General features: G+C 35.2%; 1 protein-coding gene across 1 annotated transcript; it reads left to right on the top strand.

The window, feature by feature from the left end:
* The first annotated feature begins 1722 nt into the window (after nt 1–1722).
* Nucleotides 1723–19439, top strand: LOC144344642 (G protein-coupled receptor 54-like). Its single transcript, XM_078006522.2, has 3 exons — nt 1723–2313; nt 6521–6656; nt 18649–19439. The coding sequence occupies exons 1-3, from the start codon at nt 1975–1977 to the stop codon at nt 19437–19439; spliced, it is 1266 nt and encodes a 421-aa protein (XP_077862648.1). The 5' UTR covers nt 1723–1974.
* The last annotated feature ends 4955 nt before the right edge of the window (nt 19440–24394 follow it).

Here is a 24394-nt window from a genome sequence, read left to right on the forward strand (position 1 = left end):
GTGTCTAATTTTACTAATTAATAAGCTGGTGATGGTATTGTTAATTACTCACCTGGCACTTTTAAATCCACTAGAAGATTATCCATGGATTTCAGAACGTGTAATAGAGGTTATCAGTTTCTCAACAAAAATAATGATTTTTATTTGGCCCAATAGATTCGATGGGTTCTAATTACTTAGAAATATTAAGAATATTGAATTTACTTCATTGGGTAGCATTAAATCTACGTGCATAACATAAGTGTCTACTTTTCACAAAAAGGTACAGCGCTGTCTATTTAAATCAAAGGTCTTATTATAAAAAATAATCACGTGCTAAAATCACTCCACAGTGATTCACAACACAGCTGCCGTTCCACCGACAATAGAGTAGCGTAATAGTATGAACACATTGCGTAAATGACGCGAATGCACTCTATACAAAATTGCAAACATCCGTGGGTTGTTTTAGCAAGTTGGGTTCGTCATGCGATAAAATTGTTAACCTCCTAATAGCATATATTTGGGGAAACTGCGTGTATTGGCACTGACGACGTACCTAGTCATGCGTGGGTGGATGTTTGACGAAACATCTCTCAACTGAGCCTAATTAATGAAGAAGGCGTCAGAAGAATAGGCTTATAATATCTAGAGTTGCGATTCACGCACATCATGTGCACATCACATCACATAATTACATCAAGGATGATATATTACATATATTTTTTTAAGTAGATATAATAATAATACTGGGATTATGTGCAATTTTACGGGACACTTCACCACAAAAGCTTATATCAGCCAGCCCACAACAAACTTCCACTAATTTATGAAATAAAATATTTGTTTTCAGTCTATCAATTGCGCCGGATTAAATTTGGAAATCCAAAACATTGCGACAGAATTTGCACTTACGTTATTAATGAATTATACAACAATAAAAACGTAAATCATACGAAGCATTGCGATCGATATTATGGGGGTACCGAGACATGCGCCATCTAGCTGTAAACGTTGCATTCTCACATACACCAACAATATAGGTTAGAGTTATCTGTGACGTAAAGACTAAATACAGATTACGCAGAATGTTTCATAAGATATCTTATGCTTCACATGGTTAACTAATTCGTAGTAATGGTGAAATGCAGATTTACCTCAGAAAACGGAATATGTTTGATTAAGTCTGTCGTCAACATTACAGTCGACAGTGCTTAGTCTGAATAATTTGTGTTTTGCTGTGTCTTATATTGCGATTGTGGTTTTCATGTATGATGATCGCGCATGAACGGATATGCTGCCTACTGAATAGTTTTGGCAAGTTGAGGGCGGCAGTCTCTCGTCCTGTTAAAACAACGTTAACGTACACAACATACTAGTATAGGCAGGTTGTTGGAACTCGTCTCTCCAGTGTAAACGTATTCGTATGATGCAGCTCATTGAAATATGTTCGTTTGTGAGGGAACGAGTTTATTGAATTTACATAATGAGTCAGGAAAATGAACCGCGTATATAGAATCACATTGAGTCAAAACTAAGTGGACTTGTGTCTAGTTGAGTCTACTGTGCAAAACCACGCAATGTGTTGGTATGGCATTTATACTACTTGTACTGTGTGACGGCTATCGGCTTTTGACAACACGCTGATGAAAGACTTGTGGATTTATCAGGAACGAGTAGACTGTTCATTCGCTGCTGATGTGACCATGTATGCTGTCCGTGCTGTGAATTCGGTTTGTTGAAACCTACTTGAAATGCCTGGAGTTACTAATGCGACTAAACCAAATCAACCAATGCAAGTTCAGAAGATAAACTGATGTAACAAGGTAAACGCAACGCCCCGAATTATCAGTTGTAGAAAGGAACGATATGAAGTGGAGTATTGTGAAGAGGCAGAGATCACGTTAAATCGCTGGTTACATCTAGTATGACATTTAACATACACGGGTGACTGCTGTAAGACTAGGATCGTTGGAGGATCAGTTGTGTGACGATATGGAGTACTATGCGGAATCGTTGTACCTGAATTGGACGTCAAACCATACGAATTTTACTTACAATGACTATGATAACAGTGGTGTTATGGTTGAACTGTGGCTAGTGCCAACGATATTCGCCCTTATTTGCCTGGTAGGCGTTATTGGCAACTCCCTCGTTATCGTGGTGATTATTCGACACAAACAAATGAAGACAACAACCAATTTTTACATTCTAAGCGTCGCCATTACTGATCTGGTTTTCCTGGTAATTTGCGTGCCTTTCACGGCGTTGTCGCTGGTTACAGAGTGGGTTGTTGGTGACTTCATGTGCAAGTTAACATTTTATCTCATATTTGTAAGTACCCTTCCCACATTATTTCGATGATGTTAAGTTATATGTTTTTACTGTTGTCTCCGGGCAATACAGAAACTATTTGCATTAAATGCCGCAGTAGTCTAGAGGCAAATTTATCACATATCAGTGTTTTGACGGTAATTTATGTTTTTCCACGCCGAAATTATTGATCGTATTCATTCTCCTAATTTTCTTCTATCTGTTTAGTATAATTCCATTATCTGTATATTCTCGAAGTGTGTAACTTAATTTTCATTCTCCCTATTCTCTGTAGCTTACAGCGGTTTGCTATATTAGCCATAATAAGTGTTAGTTCCCTTTGTATCTTCCCGCATATGGTAACACGTTGTGTTTTTTTATAATACACCAACGTAGCAAATGTACAGAGAATTGTAAGAATATTAGCATACATCTTGTGTTACATAACCGTTCACTTCACACTGCCAACTCCTAAATTGTGGACACTGAGAGAAATAATTAAATTAATAAAAATACATACATTATAGGATTTACTTTAGGATAATGCTCTCAAACCTGTTTCGATCAACTGCATTATTAATATTGATTTGTTTTTTAAAAAAAATTAATTAAAGCCTTTTAAAAACGTCCATGTCTACTATAAGCAGAGTACTATACTGTATAAGTAATACTACTTACTGTATATTACATCACGTCACGTCACGTCACGTCACGTCACGTGTCGTGTAATTTCATGTCATGGCATGTCAGTAAACAATTATGTTGATTGTTTATCATGTTATAATATTTAGTACACTTCAAGTTCTGTCAATGACGAACTGTGGCATGGAAAATTCATATTAATATATTTTCTGGATAAAAGCAACAATAGATGTGGCATAGTGTATAAAACATCGAATGTTTCATCTTTGAAAGTAAACATTCAGTACGCAGCGCGTTCATAAAGAATCTCGTCTACTTATATGCTTCATAGCGTTTTATCATTAATTTATACTTTTAATAAACTAATAAACTCATTATTATATTTGACTAACAGTTTAAAAATTATGTAAGGTTTCCGGCAATTGAGTGGCGCTAATTGACCTTCCTTGGCGCACTCTTCGTTCTATCTTTACTGCTATCTGACATATTTAATCATCATTAAACGATACAAGAAGCATATTCATGATTATGGAAAACATCGATTTTACTTCTTATGACATTCAAAGTGTGTTGAATTTCATTATATTATTATTAATATAGATATTGTCAGTAATGTAATTATTATTACTATCGTGATTTCTTTTAAAGCATATACAGTAACAAAAAACTAACATCGAAATGCAGTCTAAGTCAATCTCTGTACAAAGTACAGTTATACCCTATACAAAGAATTAATTACATGAAAGCAACGTATTTACGAAACTCTTTAAATTTGCCTATTTTCATTTTACTCAAGACACTCTATATGTAAGCACAATGTGAAACATCACGAATAATTGATGGCAGTTGATGTTAGCGAAAGACTGAAGTATTTATAAGTAATGACACAACTGAGAGTTCTTTAAATCGAATGTACAGGAAATTCATCAGTCAGCCTGCATGCAACGCGATTGAATTAACCTTCGTATATTCGTTTCCCCATTAACAGCGATGACTTATGAATGATAACACTGGCCAAATGTAGTCACAAACATTGTTTGATAACGTACCTAAATGAAACAATCTAAATCACCAGCATGTATTAAATTATTAATTCTAGACTTCATACGCAAGTTCTGAAATTTGTTAATTCACTTGATATGGATTATATTGTTTTATTCTAATAAGATTAAATTACACTAACAAACAAAATTATAAATCCTCACCGTAAAGTGGCGGTTTTATTTTTGCAAATAGTGAATTAATTTTTAATAACATTTTTAATATTATAATTTCACAAAGATTAGAAAATTGTCAAACGAACATTCAGACCCGAAAGACTAATTCTAGAACCAAATCGCTGTTATAAATTTATAACATAACTTGATAATTAGTTGTTTGTCGCCATTTTAAAATTAAACGTTCCTGAGACGTCGGGTAGGCATCGTTTGAACAATATATTCATAAAATACAATATTGAATATGACACTTTCGTAATTTCTAAATAGCACTTAAATGTATTCCCCGCCTGCATATCTTGGCACTATTATGTGCTATTCCTATAATAATTTAAAAGCTTTTCCCAATACAACAGTAGTGCTCAGATGAATGAATACTGCAACTGACGGGAAGAGACGCTTGACCACAAATACAATGTGGCAAATGTTTTCTTGCACGCAGTATATTGTTTTTCCTTAATTATTTCTAGGATCGGTTTCTAAAGTTCAGCGTTTATCACAAAGTGCATGCGCCTTCCAGCTGTGCGCAATCTTAGATGATATTTAGTGGATGCCATTAAATTGGTTTCCATTATCTATTTTTACGATGGTACCCCGAAAAATGTTTATTACTAGTGCACACGTAGACCATGGTGGACTGATAGTGTCATGTATTACAGTTAAACCAAATATTGTACTTTGTAGCTGTTGTTTTGGGAAATGTGAAACCCCATTCATTGACAAATCAAGTGATAATTTAAGTCTGATTTTGGTCATTGCACGGGGAGTGCTTCGAACTTACATCACGAAACATTTGAATTGCTTCATGCAAAGCGCTGAACGCTGGTAATTGACATACATACAAACATTTGTCAATTTCTCAGCATAATTGAATAAACACGGGACATCGAAATGACCATTCTAATGCGTGCATTGGATTGTTAAGTGCTCGAACCGCACATATTTGCTCTAATAGTTAAGGAGGAACTCGAGACGTTGCACCTTGACTGAAGGTTACACAGTTTAGCCAAAGTATAAGGTCGGATTTAAAGTAGTGGTTTACAAGTTATGTAAATATTCCAATGCCAATTGTGCACAGTTATTTGCAGCGTTTGCACTCTCTGTATATTAAAGTATAGATACAAGTTCGTGAAAATTTAAAACCCTAAAATTAAGTTTTTCCTACACACTGTTAACATTATGGAGCCCGACTTCAAGCAGAGTATAACTTTAAAATATCAAAACACTGTTTGACACATTGCTCCAAGTGAACAAAACACATTATCAGGAACTCCGGACTTTTTGTAGATAAATTGGAAAGTACGGGCTTGGATTTAAACTAATCTCATATGTTTACATATCGCATGGACATAATTGCGTCCCCGCACGGGGGGAAACAGTGGTTAGCCCGGTCTAAGGAATGCCTAAACTCATTAAGAATATACAAAAATCTTTAGTCATTTTAACTATAATTACTGATACAGTAACTAGGAAGGTATACTTATTAGCTATACGGTTATAAAAAAATACTAAAGTTAATTCAGAAAATGCAGATTGCATAATAATAAGTAGCACAGAGTCGCATCGTCGGTTCATTTTTTTTTTCGAGAACAATCTCTCCATGTGTGTTCGCATTGTTTGCCAAGTCGGAAATGGCATGCCGAAATAAATAGTTATGAATATAATAGTAAATATTCCAAATGAACATTGAATACAATAGCGTTTTGGGAGCTTAGCCTAAGCTAAGCGTCACCATTCGACGTCACCTTTTGACGTCACTTTCCACAGCAAAATTATTCATTTCATTGTTTAACCCAAGGCGGTCTAGATATAAAACGCAAAACAATATTTTTATGAAAGCGAGTGCCCACAAAAGTGCATCTATACCTTAATACAAATGTAACCGGTTTACAATAGACCATTTTCCGTTCACTGTGAGAATCCCGCGTTATGCGTGAAATCGAACGTGAAAACAGGACAAACAAAGGTCATAGCGTCGTATTTTGGGGGACATTTCCATGTCAATAATGTGCTGTACACATTTGATGATGGGCAATTTCGATTAAGTGAGGATATTCGAATGCAATATTCCTCTGTCAAAGATCGGCCGGTCGATGTGAGCTACGAAATAAAGAAATTCGAGTTCAAAATCAAATCGTTCGATTTTTGCGGCAGACGTTCGACGCGCGTCTTTCATGCATCCCGCGAGATCTCGAAGTTGTACGAAAAATCACCTATTATTCAATGTTAGCTGTACGCCCAGCATCAGGGAGAGTACGGGATCTACTCAGTGCGGCGTAAAGAAACTTATTGTCCAATTAAATAAATAAATAATTAATTAATAAATACATTCCTTCAATATACTAGTAGTGCGTTTTTTATCCAAACAGGTTGTGGTGGAGGCTAATTGTTTCACGTTGACGGCCATGACGATCGACAGATATTGTGTGATAGTGCATTCAATGGCGTCAATGGGTTGGCGAAGACCTAAAGTTGTTCTGGCTATAAGCTGCATCATATGGCTAGGTAAATATATGATTATCTGTATTATTTATGCTTATCAAACCAATGTGAATGCCTCATTGCTCATATCGAGAAGCCATATGAATTTCTAATTAAACTGTATTGCCATCATCTATACTATAGAAAGTGTTATCATAATTTGGTTTAAGTGGTAGTTCTTGAATGTGGTCTTTGTGTTGGTGGGCAATGCAAATTCATTAACCTGGCCACTAAGGCATCATGAGTCGGGACGGGAGTTAACAGATTGTTGACAAGTTGTATCTGATAACATGATGAATGTCCCTAACACCAACTAGTCTGAAAAGTCTACTGATAGTTAAAGTGAATTAAATGTTACGACCGTGAGCAATGTTTATGCAAGTAGAGAAAAACACTATAATAATAGTATAATTCCCGCACATGTGCAGTTCTTTGCGTATATTACAACGGGTATTCAGATTTCCATGATTATTACATTATGATTTTTTTTTCACGAAACTCACATAAACATTTGGTCACGGAAATAATTTTCACGTAAAAATGTCTTGAAAACATTGGTTCATATGGGGTATCGATCTCGCCACACCTGATAAAGTACGGCTACAAGCACATTTACGATAGTCGGGCTTCGAACGTTTGACAGAAACAAAAAAAGGGGGGGCCGAAGTATTACTGCGATTTTTTTCATTTTACTTGCCACCCCATCGCGGGTTGCACGCTGTCACAGTGTATAGAATTAAAATGGGCAATGACATGTACAAATGGCACCTCATTCATGTTAAGTAATATCATAGTAATCTGCATGTGAGTACTGACGGGAAGGTGCCTTTTACTTGTGTCCTATGGTAAACAACCAAATTCATCTCCTAGTAAATGAGAAGTGTTGAGAACAAAGAACCGAGTAAACTGTTTGAAACTAATGAGGGGAACCTTTCTTGCAAATGCTGAAAAGTAGTGTTCCTATAGTTTTCTTTGAATATGTGTTCATGTTGCTTCGCGCATGTGCACTAAATCTAATGCTTTTAATGAAAGATATTTGCCATGAGATGATCAACATGTAAGTATTCAGTACATAACATGAATAGTTCAGTACACAACATATAAATATTCAGTACACAACATATAAATATTCAGTACACAACATATAAATATTCAGTACACAACATATAAATATTCAGTACACTACATATAAATATTCAGTACACTAAATATAAATATTCAGTACACAACATATAAATATTCAATACACAACATATAAATATTCAGTACACAACATATAAATGTTCCAGTACACAACATATAAATATTCAGTACACAACATACAAATATTCAGTACACTACATATAAATATTCAGTACACAACATATAAATATTCAGTACACAACATATAAATATTCAGTACACAACATATAAATATTCAATACACAACATATAAATATTCAGTACACAACATATAAATATTCAGTATACAACATATAAATATTCAGTACACAATATATAAATATTCAGTACACAACATATAAATATTCAGTACACAATATATAAATATTCAGTACACAACATATAAATATTCAGTACACAACATATAAATATTCAATACACAACATATAAATATTCAGTACACAACATATAAATATTCAGTATACAACATATAAATATTCAGTACACAATATATAAATATTCAGTACACAACATATAAATATTCAGTACACAATATATAAATATTCAGTACACAACATATAAATATTCAGTACACAACATATAAATATTCAGTACACAACATATAAATATTCAGTACACAACATATAAATATTCAATACACAACATATAAATATTCAGTACACAACATATAAATATTCAGTATACAACATATAAATATTCAGTACACAACATATAAATATTCAGTACACAACATATAAATATTCAGTACACAACATATAAATATTTAATACACAACATATAAATATTCAGTACACAACATATAAATATTCAGTATACAACATATAAATATTCAGTACACAATATATAAATATTCAGTACACAACATATAAATATTCAATACACAACATATAAATATTCAGTACACAACATATAAATATTTAATACACAACATATAAATATTCAGTACACAACATATAAATATTCAGTATACAACATATAAATATTCAGTATACAACATATAAATATTCAGTACACAACATATAAATATTCAGTACACAACATATAAATATTCAGTACACAACATATAAATATTCAGTACACAACATATAAATATTCAGTACACAATATATAAATATTCAGTACACAACATATAAATATTCAATACACAACATATAAATATTCAGTACACTAAATATAAATATTTAATACACAACATATAAATATTCAGTACACAACATATAAATATTCAGTATACAACATATAAATATTCAGTACACAATATATAAATATTCAGTACACAACATATAAATATTCAGTACACAACATATACATATTCAGTACACAACATATAAATATTCAGTACACAACATATAAATATTCAGTACACAACATATAAATATTCAGTACACAACATATAAATATTCAGTACACAATATATAAATATTCAGTACACAACATATAAATATTCAGTACACAACATATAAATATTCAGTACATAACATATAAATATTCAGTACACAACATATAAATATTCAGTACAAAACATAAATATTCAATACACAACATATAAATATTCAGTACACAACATATAAATATTCAGTACACAACATATAAATATTCAGTACACAACATATAAATATTCAGTACACTAAATATAAATATTCAGTACACTAAATATAAATATTCAGTACACAACATATAAATATTCAATACACAACATATAAATATTCAGTACAAAACATATACATATTCAGTACACAACATATAAATATTCAGTACACAACATATAAATATTCAGTACACAACATATAAATATTCAGTACACAACATATAAATATTCAGTACACAACATATAAATATTCAATACACAACATATAAATATTCAGTACACAACATATAAATATTCAGTACACAACATATAAATATTCAGTACTCAGTATATAAATGTATATAACATATAATTATTCCTGTAAACAATATAATTAACTTTACTCATTTTACCTCTTTAAATAAGTTGATTTTTCCGACAGTGACAGAGTTAGATTATGCTAAAGATTTACACATAACTGATTGCTTTGATTGCAAGTAATTTGGACCGCCGCAGAAAGTTGTGATATCTAAACAACATTAGTTCAAGCATCAAAAATGTGATTCTTACATGGAAGCAACCTACATTTGCCTGGAGCAATGTACTCAGCAGAATATATATTTGTGTTAGTGTCACCATATAAAAAGCATCGATATAAATGGTGTAATAAATTCACCAAGCTCTGAACGACATGTTTATTGTTACATGCCAAAGTACGCACTAAATGTCTAGAATGACCTTTTGTTTCTCTGCAATTTCCTTCTCACGCGGGATGAGATTTGTGTTTGCTATATAATTTAAGACTTTATTTTCTGATATGAATTATCAATGAGTCAATTTGAATGAAATGTTTATTTAATTTAAGTTTAAATTGAAAGAAATGCCAAACCTTAAATTTGTGTAGCAACAAAATTGGGGTTGTTGTCGTTATGTTTACTGGCTATGAAAGCCTCACGATATTCAATACTTCAAAAACAACTCATACAAAATGTCTGATGGGTAACTTTCCGATTTAGAGTTTACAAAATGTCTGACCATTTCCGAACAGTTGTTTCACTAACTGGGTCATCGGACTTGGCCCGCAACTTTACGTATTTTGCCGACGATTCATTAGAAATTCCCCACACTTCTATACAATATATCGGGTGGTGGCTGACGATTTCCCAATTTAATTCATCAACAGAACGATGAAGTATTGGTTTTTAGTTGACAGTTTTTTTTAGCTACTGCAATGATACGATAAAGTGTCGAGATTGTGGATTACGAATTGCCGGCACTATAACGGAAACGCTTAAGCGTCGAGTTAACTATGATCTGCTCACCAACCTTGCGGCGAAACCGCAACCTTACTAGGGAGTCCGAAGCATGCTCCCCTTTTGAAATCTAGTCTCTCTGAAATGCTATTTCCTGCATTTTGAGGGCAAATTTAGCTGACATAAGGGGTTTCAGCTTGATTTTGGAGGGGCGGACACAACCCGAGTACAATACAGTATGGACACAACCCGAGTACAATACAGTATGGACACAACACGAGTACAATACAGTATGGACACAACCCGAGTACAATACAGTATGGACACAACCCGAGTACAATACAGTATAGATACAACACGAGTACAATACAGTATGGACACAACCCGAGAAAAATACAGTATGGATACAACACGAGTACAATACATTATGCACACAACACGAGTACAATACAATATGGAAACAACACAAGTACAATACAGTATAGATACAACACGAGTACAATACAGTATGGACACAACACGAGTACAATACAGTATGGATACAACACGTGTACAATACAGTATGGACACAACCCGAGTACAATACAGTATAGATACAACACGAGTACAATACAGTATGGACACAACCCGAGTACAATACATTATGGACACAACACGAGTACAAAACAGTATGGACACAACACGAGTACAATACAGTATGGACACAACACGAGTACAATACAGTATGGACACAACACGAGTACAATACAATATGGAAACAACACGGGTGCAATACAATATAGACACAACACGAATACAATACAGTATGGACACAACACGAGTAAAATACAGTATGGACAGAAAACGAATACAATACAGTATGGACACAATACGAATACAATATAGTATGAACACAACACGAATACAATACAGGATGGACACAATACGAGTACAATACAGTGTGGATACAACACGAATACAATACAGTATGGATACAACACGAGTACAATACAGTATGGATTCAACACGAGTACAATACAGTATGGATACAACAAGAGTACAATACAGTATGGATACAACACGAGTACAATACAGTATGGATTCAACACGAGTACAATACAGTATGGATACAACACGAGTACATTACAGTATGGAAACAACACGAGTACAATACAGTATAAATACAACATGAACACAATACAGTGTGGACACAACACGAATACAATACAGTAAGGATACAACACGAGTACAATACAGTATAAACACAACATGACTACAATACAGTGTGGACACAACACGAGTACAATACAGTATGAACACAACACGAGTACAATACAGCATGGACATAACACGGGTGCAATGCCGTATGGAAACAACATGAATTCAATACAGTTTGGATACAACACGCGTAAATACAGTATGGACACAACACGAATGCAATACAGTATGGACACAATACGAGTACAATACAGTATGGACACAACACGAATGCAATACAGTATGGACACAATACGAGTACAATACAGTGTGGACACAACACGAATACAATACAGTATGGATACAACTCGAGTACAATACAGTATAAACACAAAATGAATACAATACAGTGTGGACACAACACGAGTACAATACAGTATGGACACAACACGAGTACAATACAGTATGGACATAACACGGGTGCAATACAGTATGGAAACAACATGAATACAATACAGTTTGGATACAACACGAGTACAATACAGTATGGACACAACACGAGTACAATACAGTATGGACACAACACGAATACAATACAGCGTGGACACAACACGAATACAATACAGTAAGAATACAACACGAGTACAATACAGTATGAACACAACACGAGTACAATACAGTATGGACACAGTACGAGTACAATACAGTGTGGACACAACACGAATACAATACAGTATGGATACAACACGAGGACAATACAGTATGGATACAACACGAGTGCAATACAGTATAAACACAACACGAATACAATACAGTATGGATACAACACGAGTACAGTACAGTATAAACACAACATGAATACAATACAGTGTGGACACATCACGAATACAATACAGTATGGACACAATACGAGTATAATACAGTGTGGACACAACACGAATACAATACAGTATGAATACAACACGAGTACAATACAGTATGAACACAACATGAGTACAATACAGTATGGACACAATACGACTACAATATAGTGTGGACACAACACGAATAGAATACAGTGTGGACACAACACGAATACAATACTGTATGGATACAACACGAGTACAATACAGTATAAACACAACATGAATACAATACAGTGTGGACACAGCACGAATACAATACAGTATGGATATAACACGAGTACAATACAGTATAAACACAACATGAATACAATACAGTATGAACACAACATGAATACAATACAGTATGGATACAACACGAGTACAATTCAGTATGGATACAACACGAGTACAATACAGTATAAACACAACATGAATACAATGCAGTATGAACACAACATGAATACAATACAGTATGGATACAACACGAGTACAATACAGTATGGATACAACACAAGTACAATACAGTATAAACACAACATGAATACAATACAGTATGGATACAACACGAGTACAATAAAGTATGGACACAAAACGAGTACAATACAGTATGGACATAACACGGGTGCAATACAGTATGAACACAACACGAATACAATACAGTATGGACACAATACGAACACAATACAGTATGGATACAACACGAGTACAATACAGTATGGATTCAACACGAGTACAATACAGTATGGACACAACACGAGTACAATACAGTATGGACACAACACGAATACAATACAATGTGGACACAACACGAATACAATACAGCATGGATACAACACGAGTACAATACAGTATGGATACAACAAGAGTACAATACAGTATGGATTCAACACGAGTACAATACAGTATGGACACAACACGAATACAATACAGTATGGACCTAATACGAGTACAATACAGTGTGGACACAACACGAATACAATACAGTATGAATACATTACGAGTACAATACAGTATAAACACAACATGAATACAATACAGTGTTGACACATCACGAATACAATACAGTATGAACACAATACGAGTATAATACAGTGTGGACACAACACAAGTACAATACAGTATAAACACAACATGAATACAATACAGTATGAATACAACACGAGTACAATACAGTATGAATACAACACGAGTACAATACAGTATGAACACAACATGAGTACAATACAGTATGGACACAATACGAGTACAATACAGTGTGGACACAACACGAATAGAATACAGTGTGGACACAACACGAGTACAATACAGTATAAACACAACATAAATACAATACAGTGTGGACACATCACGAATACAATACAGTATGGACACAATACGAGTACAATACAGTGTGGACACAACACGAATACAGTACATTATGAATACAACACGAGTACAATACAGTATGAACACAACATGAGTACAATACAGGATGGACACAATACGAGTACAATACAGTGTGGACACAACACGAATAGAATACAGTGTGGACACAACACGAATACAATACAGTATGTATACAACACGAGTACAATACAGTATAAACATGACATGATTACAATACAGTGTGGACACAGCACGGATACAACACGAGTACAATACAGTATAAACACAACATGAATACAATACAGTATGAACACAACATGAATACAATACAGTATGGATACAACACGAGTACAATACAGTATAAACACAACATGAATACAATAGTGTGGACACAACACGAGTACAATACAGTATGGACACAACATGAATACATACTCATAACGTTGTATATAACACAATAAACCAACCTGTGCCAATCGGTGTATTGTAATCACATGCATCTCTATTCGGCGGAGTGCATTTATATACACACTGAGAATGCCTAATTCAGTTAGCAGCAATAACATGAGTGAATTTAATGTGCCATTAAAGGAGTAAGAAGACGTGATTCTCTACATGGATTGATGAGCGAAACAAAAGGTTTGTGATAAGTCAAACGATACTGGACATGAAAGAAGTCCGCGGCCATTGATGGCCTTTCCTTCACTGTTTACGAAATAAAGAATCACGATCGATGCAGCACATTTGTAGTTAAAATAAATCCCATTGGATGTATTCGCGTTATAATAGGTCTGAGCAATATTTATTGTAATGCATAGATGTGATGGAAGAACTTGCAACACCAACTAAAGATACTATCGTTCGTTAGTAAAAGACTGGGATGTAACAGAATAAGTGTATATCACGAACAAATGCGAAATCATGTCTGTATTTGCATTGTGTCATGTATCGATCACAAACATACAGGTGTGCTTAGCCCAATGGAGTGTTTGATATTATAAATTATATACTAATATCTTTGATTTTAATGGATGTTAAATTGGATGTAACGTCATTTTCATAAGACAAGATGCCATCACCTTTTCACGTCTCAGGCCTTTAACGTATATGTGCGTGTAATATGTGAAAGCTTTTAAAAGAGAATGTGACAACCGAGACGGAGTACTAATGCAATTTGTAATCATGGTAATTTTAAATCTCGTCACTACTATAAGTGATCATACGTAATAAAGTCATAATACCCCTTGAGAGATATCCAACAGTATACGATCACTGTGGGATTTTGTCCATCATTAAACGTCCATTGTGGAATTCACGCAATACAAAACAAATCAGTAATATTATTGTTTTAATTTTTATTCTAGGAGCGTACAACTCGGTAGTTATAACAAGCTAGTCACATGATAAAAAGCATGTCTCATTTTTTTTCTTCTGAGCTTGTGTTATAGAAGTAGGACAACATCTCAGATATGGAATCAGTGACTGTATTTTTGGGATCAATTCAGCTGTTTACATTTCTCGCTTGGCCGTTAGGTTAGTACATATGGTTAAACAAAACAACCAAAAACACGAGCACATCTTTTTTTGTGCGTAATATTTTCTATAAGAGATCCATCATGTATCATGGTTGACAGGTTACTTCGGCGTGGTATTTGCATGAAATATATTACTCGTGGTAAACTATTATCATTGCGAGTGATGACAAAACTCAACACTTTTACCTTTTAAAAATATACATTACCATTATTATTTTTATTATTGTACTCCATGCTACGACATTAGTTTACGTCTGAAAGTGTAATTCCCATGACCACAGCCCTTCGGAAAACTTCGGGTTATACCGGCATTACCATGCGGCTATCTGATTGGTTAATGGCACTATTGACCCATAGGTTCAAAGGTCACATGCCGGTCAACTTATGCGTCATGGTGGGTCTTCGTTTTAACCGAAGCAATGGGGTGATCAGAAACATTCGCTCATGATAAAACTGAGTAAAATTTTACTTAAATTTCATATCAAAACAAGAAGTAATTTGTTTGCATGGCATCATAACTGCGTAAGAGGCATCACGGTGTAAGCGGTGTATAACATCGCAAAGTAAGTTAAAAGTTACGTTGTAACTTCGATGATGAGCAAGTATTATTCGTTCCCAGCCACAAAAAAAAACCAACGGGTTTGGAGGCTTACTTCCAATAGATCGCAGCATTCTTGAACGCTATTATTAGCAATTCTATTTGCAATAACTATCAACCCTATTTGTATTACCAATGTAAATTGCATTAACAATCAACCGTGTAATATCGACATATTTGTACTAACAATCAACACGCACAAAGTTTGTCATTAATATAAAGATGCTCGAACTAGACTGTCCGCTTTGAGGTATCGTGGTTGGCTGAGCGTCACTTGGATCAGCCATAAAGTCGAGAACGTTGATGGAGAGAAGTTCTCAATATCATAAAGCTGAACCGTGCATGAATTCGTGATGAACTGACATTATATTATATATGCAATTGTTTGTATCGCCGTGGTATGATGATGATGTGCATGTCAACTTCTGTCAACTAATCAACTACGCGGTGTTTTAGTGATTCCACCGGTATGAGATATTAGTTATGCCAGACACATATGTTAAAGTTGACACGTGAGGGATACGTATTGCTTAGATAATGAATCGAGGTTTGGCCATTTTATATGTAATTGGTGGCTCCTCGCTTCGAGTACTGAAGCGCATTCCTGTAAAGTGTGCATGTAATCTTCTCTACGTGCGTGATCCACTTGAACTCAATCGCTCGTATGTTATGCTGTCTATATATTAAGTTATAATTGCATTTGTATGTAGATGAATAAATGTTGTAGCATTTTCGGGTCATTATTAGTTCCAAAGCCTGTTTCACGTGCTCACATTTAGTCCTTCGTTCTTATATTTACGTGGCTTCTGAAAAAAAACATAACAAGTAGCCTATCCAGGCCATAATCCCACAATGAGAGACTAAATAAGATGGAGTGTTTGCGTCTTAAGGTAGCAGGACTATTATTTGCATACTTGTTTTCATCTTCTAATTGTGACTAAATGACTACAAATAGACCCGGGAAAGTATATATTTTTAGAATCGCCAGACTTCAAGCTTTTCACAAGTGTATTTTGCATGCCCGTATCTGCAATCTACGACGCGTCACTCAATCAAAGGTGAAAAATTACTTTTTCTGTAAAAAAAATAATTACGCATTTATGCTGGCGATAAGAAGTATTTTTTTCGCTTTTCCTAGTTGTTCAATAGTCTGGTAAATTGAATGTGTCTGGTTAGTGTTATTCAAGCAACGCGTTTTAAAAAATAGTGTCCTGAATTTCAATTACTGTTTTAGTCGCATTGCCCCCAACTCAAACCACAACTCGTTGGTAAATAATCGATGAAATAGTTTGTCTGGACACATTCAAGTTCCTCTCATTGTCACCTTAAAGCTGTGAAAATTTGGTGTTAATCCGACGACAATAAGTATACGTTATTTTTTGTTAAAGACCTTGTATTTTGAAAAACATAAACTCCTAGAAAACGTCCATGAAGTAACAGCAAAGATTTTCAAGCTTGTTTATCGGCACAATCAATTTGTTTTCCCATCAAGGTCTGTTTTACCATGTGTAGGGACATCCAAATGTGTAAGGCTATTGGAAACCAAAAAATATAGGAATGGGATAGCTATAATTGGATAAATTCGGCATATGAAAACACCAAAATCAATGATTTTTTTTCAGTGGCTGTGTGACCTTGTGTCTGACACATTCATATGCAAATGACTAATCTGTGAAACAAACAGGGGCGGAGACAAACCACTCAAATGTTTGGAAACACTCATTGTGTGTCAGATAGCTACTGATAACACATCCTAACATTGCTTTGTCTTGAGTTTATCTTTGAAACTTATAGGCACACAGATTAAACCTGTGTTGTTGATTTTGGAAAACACTACTGAGGCTGCCTTGCTTCCCTTCTGAAAATCTATATTTTAACCAACTTACATGACATTCTATGTTATATTGACTTTATCATATGAAAGTTTATGGTGCATTTCATCAATTAATAAATAAATGTGAAAATCGTAATTTTCAACACAAATAATAGTCTCGCTACCTTAAATTTGTACGCCCTCTTTTATTCATTGTATAGTCAAAAATCATTGTGTACTTTAATCAATATTTGCAGTCGCTTTGTCCCAATCTGCCTGTGCGGTTTGGTTGTTCAATTAAATCGCGCGCTCAAGTTATGACCCCCAAGACGATACAGGAAGCGTAGTATGGGTATGTACGTTCAGCTGATGTCTCACCCGGGCGAAAAGGCGACCATGTTCGATGCGTTTGACTGTGGTCTCAATCGTATTTGATGGTCGACCATGAACAATTATGGTCGGCAAATTATGTCAAATACAACGGTGCTGACCATGGTATATGACCATGGTCGTCAAAAGTAGATCATTATTGCGATCGCCAGAACAGTGTTTATGAAACGTTGCGTTTGTCATTCTTGACCCCCCCCCCCTCCCCCCAAAAAAACACCTTCATCAAACTATATCACGTTGTTTGTAACTTCAGTTTCAGCTTCTGTGAATATACCTGTGGCGATGTTCAGAAGAGTAGAATATGTTCCGTGGTATATGGATGAGCCAATGCCTTACTGCATGGAAACATGGCCGAATGAAACAACGTGGCCGCTGGGATTCTTCCTCTTCGGATTAATTGCAACCTACTGTGTTCCGTTAGCTGTCATTGTGATTTGTAACTGCATGGTCGTGCGTCATATATGGAAGTCATCCCAGATCAAACAGTGTGCCTACTTGTCCGGTAGACAGCGGTTGTGGGAGAAACGGCGAGTGAGAACCACCAAAATGATATGCGTTGTCGCCATTTTATTCGGTGTCAGCTGGTTGCCTGTTCACATCCTAGCGATATGCAGTAGGATGGCACCGGCACACTTCACCAACAACGAGACTGCGTATTATGCGCAGTTGACCGCCAACTGTTTGGCATATTCAAACAGTTGTATGAACCCATTCGTCTACGCATTTATGGGGAGCAATTTCAAAAGATGTTTCAAGGAAGTATTTGCAAATCTTTTTTACAGGAGGCAGTATAAAGGTGCAAACATTGTTCTCTCTGAATGCCCAGATTCTGTCCATGCAGATTCTGGAGACCGAATGCATATGTCAAACATCAATAACCACCGGCAAACCCTTAATAGTCACCGACATACCATCAGTAGCCACAGGCACGCGAGTAATAGTCATCGGCAAGCCATTCACAATCACCGGAACACCCTCAATAGTCACCGACAGAATGGCCGAACGGTACAGGCTGCTCATCGAACATTGCATAACGACAATTGAACGTTCGTATGTCGCGGTTTTACGCTGATGGCGAAGTTCCTGAGTCGACCGTCGGTAATTTAAAACTCTTGGATTAAAATTGAATCTTAACTTGAATCTTGGTGGTCAACGAAATCGGTGTATTAGATATCTATGTCTTTAATATATACTGTATACGAAAAGTTGTGCACATACAAGTATTGTGTGTGGAAAACTGATGGATGCACTGTATATCGGATACACATGGATGAACCTGTTCAGACAGTTTTATTAGAACACCGTAAAATGTGACAAATGTTCGACCCTGATCTTCTCAAGTTTGTGTGATACCTTCAAATTGATTGAACATGGTTTCTATCTGTTTGTGTATTGTTACAGTGTTTATTTATTGTATCGAAATTACCCAAATGTGCTTAGACCCTAACAGTCGCAATTTCATTGTCGTTTATGGCAGAACTCCGTTGTGATTTAAAAGAGAATTATGCTATCACGGTCACGTGGTCACGCGAAATCTCCCGATGATGTACATAACTAATGAACCAAAAATATTCATAGATTATGTAATGTATAACTAATTACCAAACGTTATAGCACGGTTGCTATGATACGGAAAGCTACATATCAGTCATGTACAGTTTGTCAATCATGACAATGGTATCAGTACGTATATCCCATAATGATCCTGCCCAAAAGATGGCTAAATCAAATGAACATAACAAAGGTTATGCATGACACTTTTCTTAAGTCTTGACAGTCAGTCAAATTATACAACTGAAACTTTTACAGTCTCATTTGTAGTTAGGTATGGTATTTATTATTATAGTTGTCTCAGACAAAATAAACCGGATTTTCGCGGTGACTCGGCTTTCGCCATTTACATATTGTATTTCTAATCATTGAAAGAACACACAAAAATAAATATGAGACTGTATGCAAGTCTATAGTTGTCTGAGAATTTGTGTAAACACCGCATTCACCACACACTCTCGTCAAACGCCTCCTCGCTTATACTGGTGGATATTTATACCACAGGTAATATTATAATTTTGTAATTTATATCACTGGGAAGTGAGAGTAAAAGTGAGAATTAAGTTCATATAATGCTATAAATGTTCAACGAACCATGCAACGAGAACACTAAATTCTTGTTCGCCGCCGTGGTTACCGTTGATAATCTAATTTAAATTGCCGCCGAGATAACGACACTGCCTCTGGAAAGACTCGCACCATCCTGCATTCTAACTAAATAGGTGTTGCCCAGATTCCACGCTGCCAGCGTCTCGCTAACAGAATGATCTTCATTTAGAAATCTTGCCGTAGGAGTGACGGGTTTTGTTCAACTTCACTCATCTCGTCAGTTTCGGGAGCATTTGACACTCTACACGAATATTGATGTGTAATCACGTACTTTATTATGTCATGGCATTAAACTACTTGCTCTATCATTTTATTCATTCATGTAGAAGTTGGTCTTATTCTTGATCTTAGTTAATAATATCCCAATTGTGCATGATATTGAAACTATGAAAAATAAACAACACATTGAAAAAATGCACTGAATGTATTTTAAAGCGTACATTGAGCGCATCAGTTCGTGAAAATAAAGAAAGCGAACAGATATATGTGTGAGCACTGTTCGCATTGATCAAACCATGGAGGATAATTGCATTCGCCTGACGCCTGACAAATAAGTTTAATATCAAACCACTTAGTACGTTGAATACTCCAAAACCTCGTTGCTCGGGATATGCGTGGCACCTTCTCATTCATTGTGAATTGGTATCGACATCATTAAAATCGCGACTTATAAATTATAAATCCTATTATTGCAATCCTTGTATGTAACAGACATAGTAAATCATCCGGTATGTCAGACGAGATAACATATGATGTATGTATTAAAGGCTCTTTACACTAATTGTTCAAGCTTGGGAACACCGTAAATCACGCACAAATACAGTGCCGGTTTTCCCACGACTGTTAACCAATAGTTATCTCATTCCTGCTAACCAATGGTTCAAGTTGTCAAATTCGCGTTAAGACTTGTGAGAAACTACGCCATGTATTTTGTTGTTTGTCACATAATAAGAAGCTTTTGAAAATTTCTGATATTATATATTCTTGTTGTTGAATGCAATTAAAGCTACTGTATTGTGTCCATATTGTGTATGAAAACCACGTACGGTTTTGTAGGCATTGCATGTCTATATCGCACTCTACAAAGAAATTCAGGCATGTTTTGTTTTTTTTGAAAAGCCGCGGTAATCTCCACAGTATTAAATATCGCAAAGCATTATATTGGTGAACCTTACGAAAATAATGATGCTAACCTCACTTGTATTGATTCAACACTTTATACATGTGTCAGTAGTATTTCAATGTGTCATTTTGTATATGTATAGAATTATTATTATTATCATTATCATTATTATTATTATTATTATTATTATTATTATTATTATTATTATTATTATTATTATTATTATTATTATTATTATCAATCGTCATAAAAAGTTACACGAACTAAATAAGTAAACGTAAAAGGGCGGCAGTCGTCGCGACGCATCCTGTTTTTTCTGTGTTTAACTCGCTTATCAATAAACTCTGATTGCACTGAAAGTCGTTTTTAATATACGAAAATAAACGCTGCCGAAAATTGAAAGAATTGCCAAACACTTATCTGTCCCTGAATCCACGTGTACACAATTTTGTGATATCGAATAGCGCTCGTAGTTCGGTATACAAAGATGGTATTTGACTAGTGCTTCAACATTGCGCCAACTAGCAAGAGAAAAACCAAATACTCTGTTATCTATACGTACGTGCTCAGCTCATACAAGACTGGCTCACGTCGTGATAAAGAGCCTTTTACATTTTTTTTACAAAGAAAGTGAATGCTTGGTCGATAGAAAAGTAAAACTATTTTAGATAAGAATTCAATATGTGCGTTCGTCATGCGTTGAAAAATAGTCACTTAGCCGTAGAATATTGGCAGAAAACGAGTGTGTACAATCGATCTCTATCAACCAGTACGGTTGTTAAAATGCACCTGCGTTTTTCGTCGTAGATTATTTGCCAAATAAAGCGCATGGGTAAACATCAATCCGAACTGAAATGTCTGGGGTCATGGGAGTTAAATATAAGGCATGATGTATATAATTACTCAAAATGCACGTTTTCGAAATATATAGTGACGTTAGATTAACTGTGTGTGTTTGATGCGGTTTTCAATGGTACGTTTCAGGAAAACAGTATACAGTTTATATTGGCCATTCAGCGAGTCACTGTTTGTCTATCTATTACTAGATTCCTGCAAGACCTTATGGATTTCATCTAACTGTGCAATATGTTGTATTGATCAACTGTGTATTTGTAATTGAGGTTTCGTCATTTACAAAATACAGATAGACGTCATCGTTTTCATTATCCTGGATAGATTTAGCGGCATCCAGTGTTTCACGACATTGGTGTTGTGTATGCATTGCGTAACGCTCAGTGATATGCTACGCCGAGTCCGTGAGCTGCGAATGACCGGAATACATCTTTTATTTGGTAAAATTGAATTCCGTTTCTGTGGGTGGGCACTTCATATTGTTAGGAAGAGTGCGTGATTTAAGATAATTGACTTTGTTGTAGAACACGCATACACACATGTATATCAATTCTGATAAATTGTCGCCGTAAGCGTCAATAGCAATGTGTAATTTACATGGGGCCTTTATTTTATTATATGTCTGTTAGTTATATGTATGTGTAGTGTAGCTTTGGTTGTACTGCAGTGATTATCGAATGCACATGACATTTATAGTGCGTGTGCTTGCCAACTGAGCATTGTACACAAGTAGACAACACATAAATCATATCGTGCACACCAATGGAATAGTCACTACTGTATGATACCGACCAATAACAGGTAAATTATATGTTTTATGTAATAAACAACCAAAGTAAAAACTATTTAAATGTAACCTCATCCTCTAGGGTTGTCGATTATGAGAGTTTTTATAAGTGTATATGCCCTCATGCTGTGTGGATTCTAGTGTGTAGCTTGGGGTCAAAGTTCAACCAATAATATATCTGTGACGATATATAATCCTAATCCATCGATCATGGGCCAATAGTTATCAGTGTCAGTCGTTGGCCGACAATTGTGTAGCGTATATTGTTATGACAAGTCAGCCAATACCTAAACCACATGTGTTTGATGTTGAGTGCAGCGACGTCGTCGGGTAACACAGGAAGACGTCTGTGGTTTCTGTAGAATTGGCGTACAAAAAAGAAACGTATTTTCAGATATACTTTTGCACAGTAACCTTTCCCCGAGGTCTAGTGCGAAAATGTACGGCGTTGACTTATTTTCTGGTAAAGAATATATGCGCTTTTAGTCTTTTCCCACTAGATATACTTACAACATTCAGTCACATACATATATATATATATATAGATGTAGAAAGTCAGAAACAGATCGTATGATAACTTCACTTAGATTGATATCTGTAGACGTGCGTGATTTTTGTAATAATCCGAGCCGTAGGCGAAGTACAGACCGTCACGTCTAATAAATCATAACCGCGATGATGGATCGCATGGGATAGTTATGTGTACATCACAAATAAATTAAATACGCTTTCTATCACATCTTGGTTTATCTCGTATCATACGACCTGTTTCTGACATTCTACATTCTACAAATGTACACATTTCCCAATCAACAACATTAAACCATGGTTTTGTTGAGACACACTGTCATTGAAATTCCAATAATTGAATTCTTTCTAACATGAAAGCATAGCATTGTGTTGACATAGTGTCACTTGACTGTTGTGATGGTCGATTTCAAAGGCAAACCTACCAATATCACTACTGCATAGGTTTTCAAAACCGCCTGGTGTTTTTAAATTGTCAAGTTCATGATGAAAATGAAATGAAAGGTATCATACAACAAAGTGCATTGATGTAAAGCCACCCATTTTATT

This window comes from Saccoglossus kowalevskii, chromosome 7 (genome assembly GCF_978046115.1).
Source record: "Saccoglossus kowalevskii chromosome 7, keSacKowa6.1, whole genome shotgun sequence".
Lineage (NCBI taxonomy): Eukaryota > Metazoa > Hemichordata > Enteropneusta > Harrimaniidae > Saccoglossus > Saccoglossus kowalevskii.

Coding starts and splice junctions, on each gene's coding strand:
- LOC144344642 (XM_078006522.2), top strand. CDS start 1,975: ATGGAGTACTATGCGGAATCGTTGTACCTGAATTGGACGTCAAACCAT. Junction 2,314..6,520: donor TAACATTTTATCTCATATTT/GTAAGTACCCTT, acceptor TTATCCAAACAG/GTTGTGGTGGAGGCTAATTG. Junction 6,657..18,648: donor AAGCTGCATCATATGGCTAG/GTAAATATATGA, acceptor TTGTAACTTCAG/TTTCAGCTTCTGTGAATATA.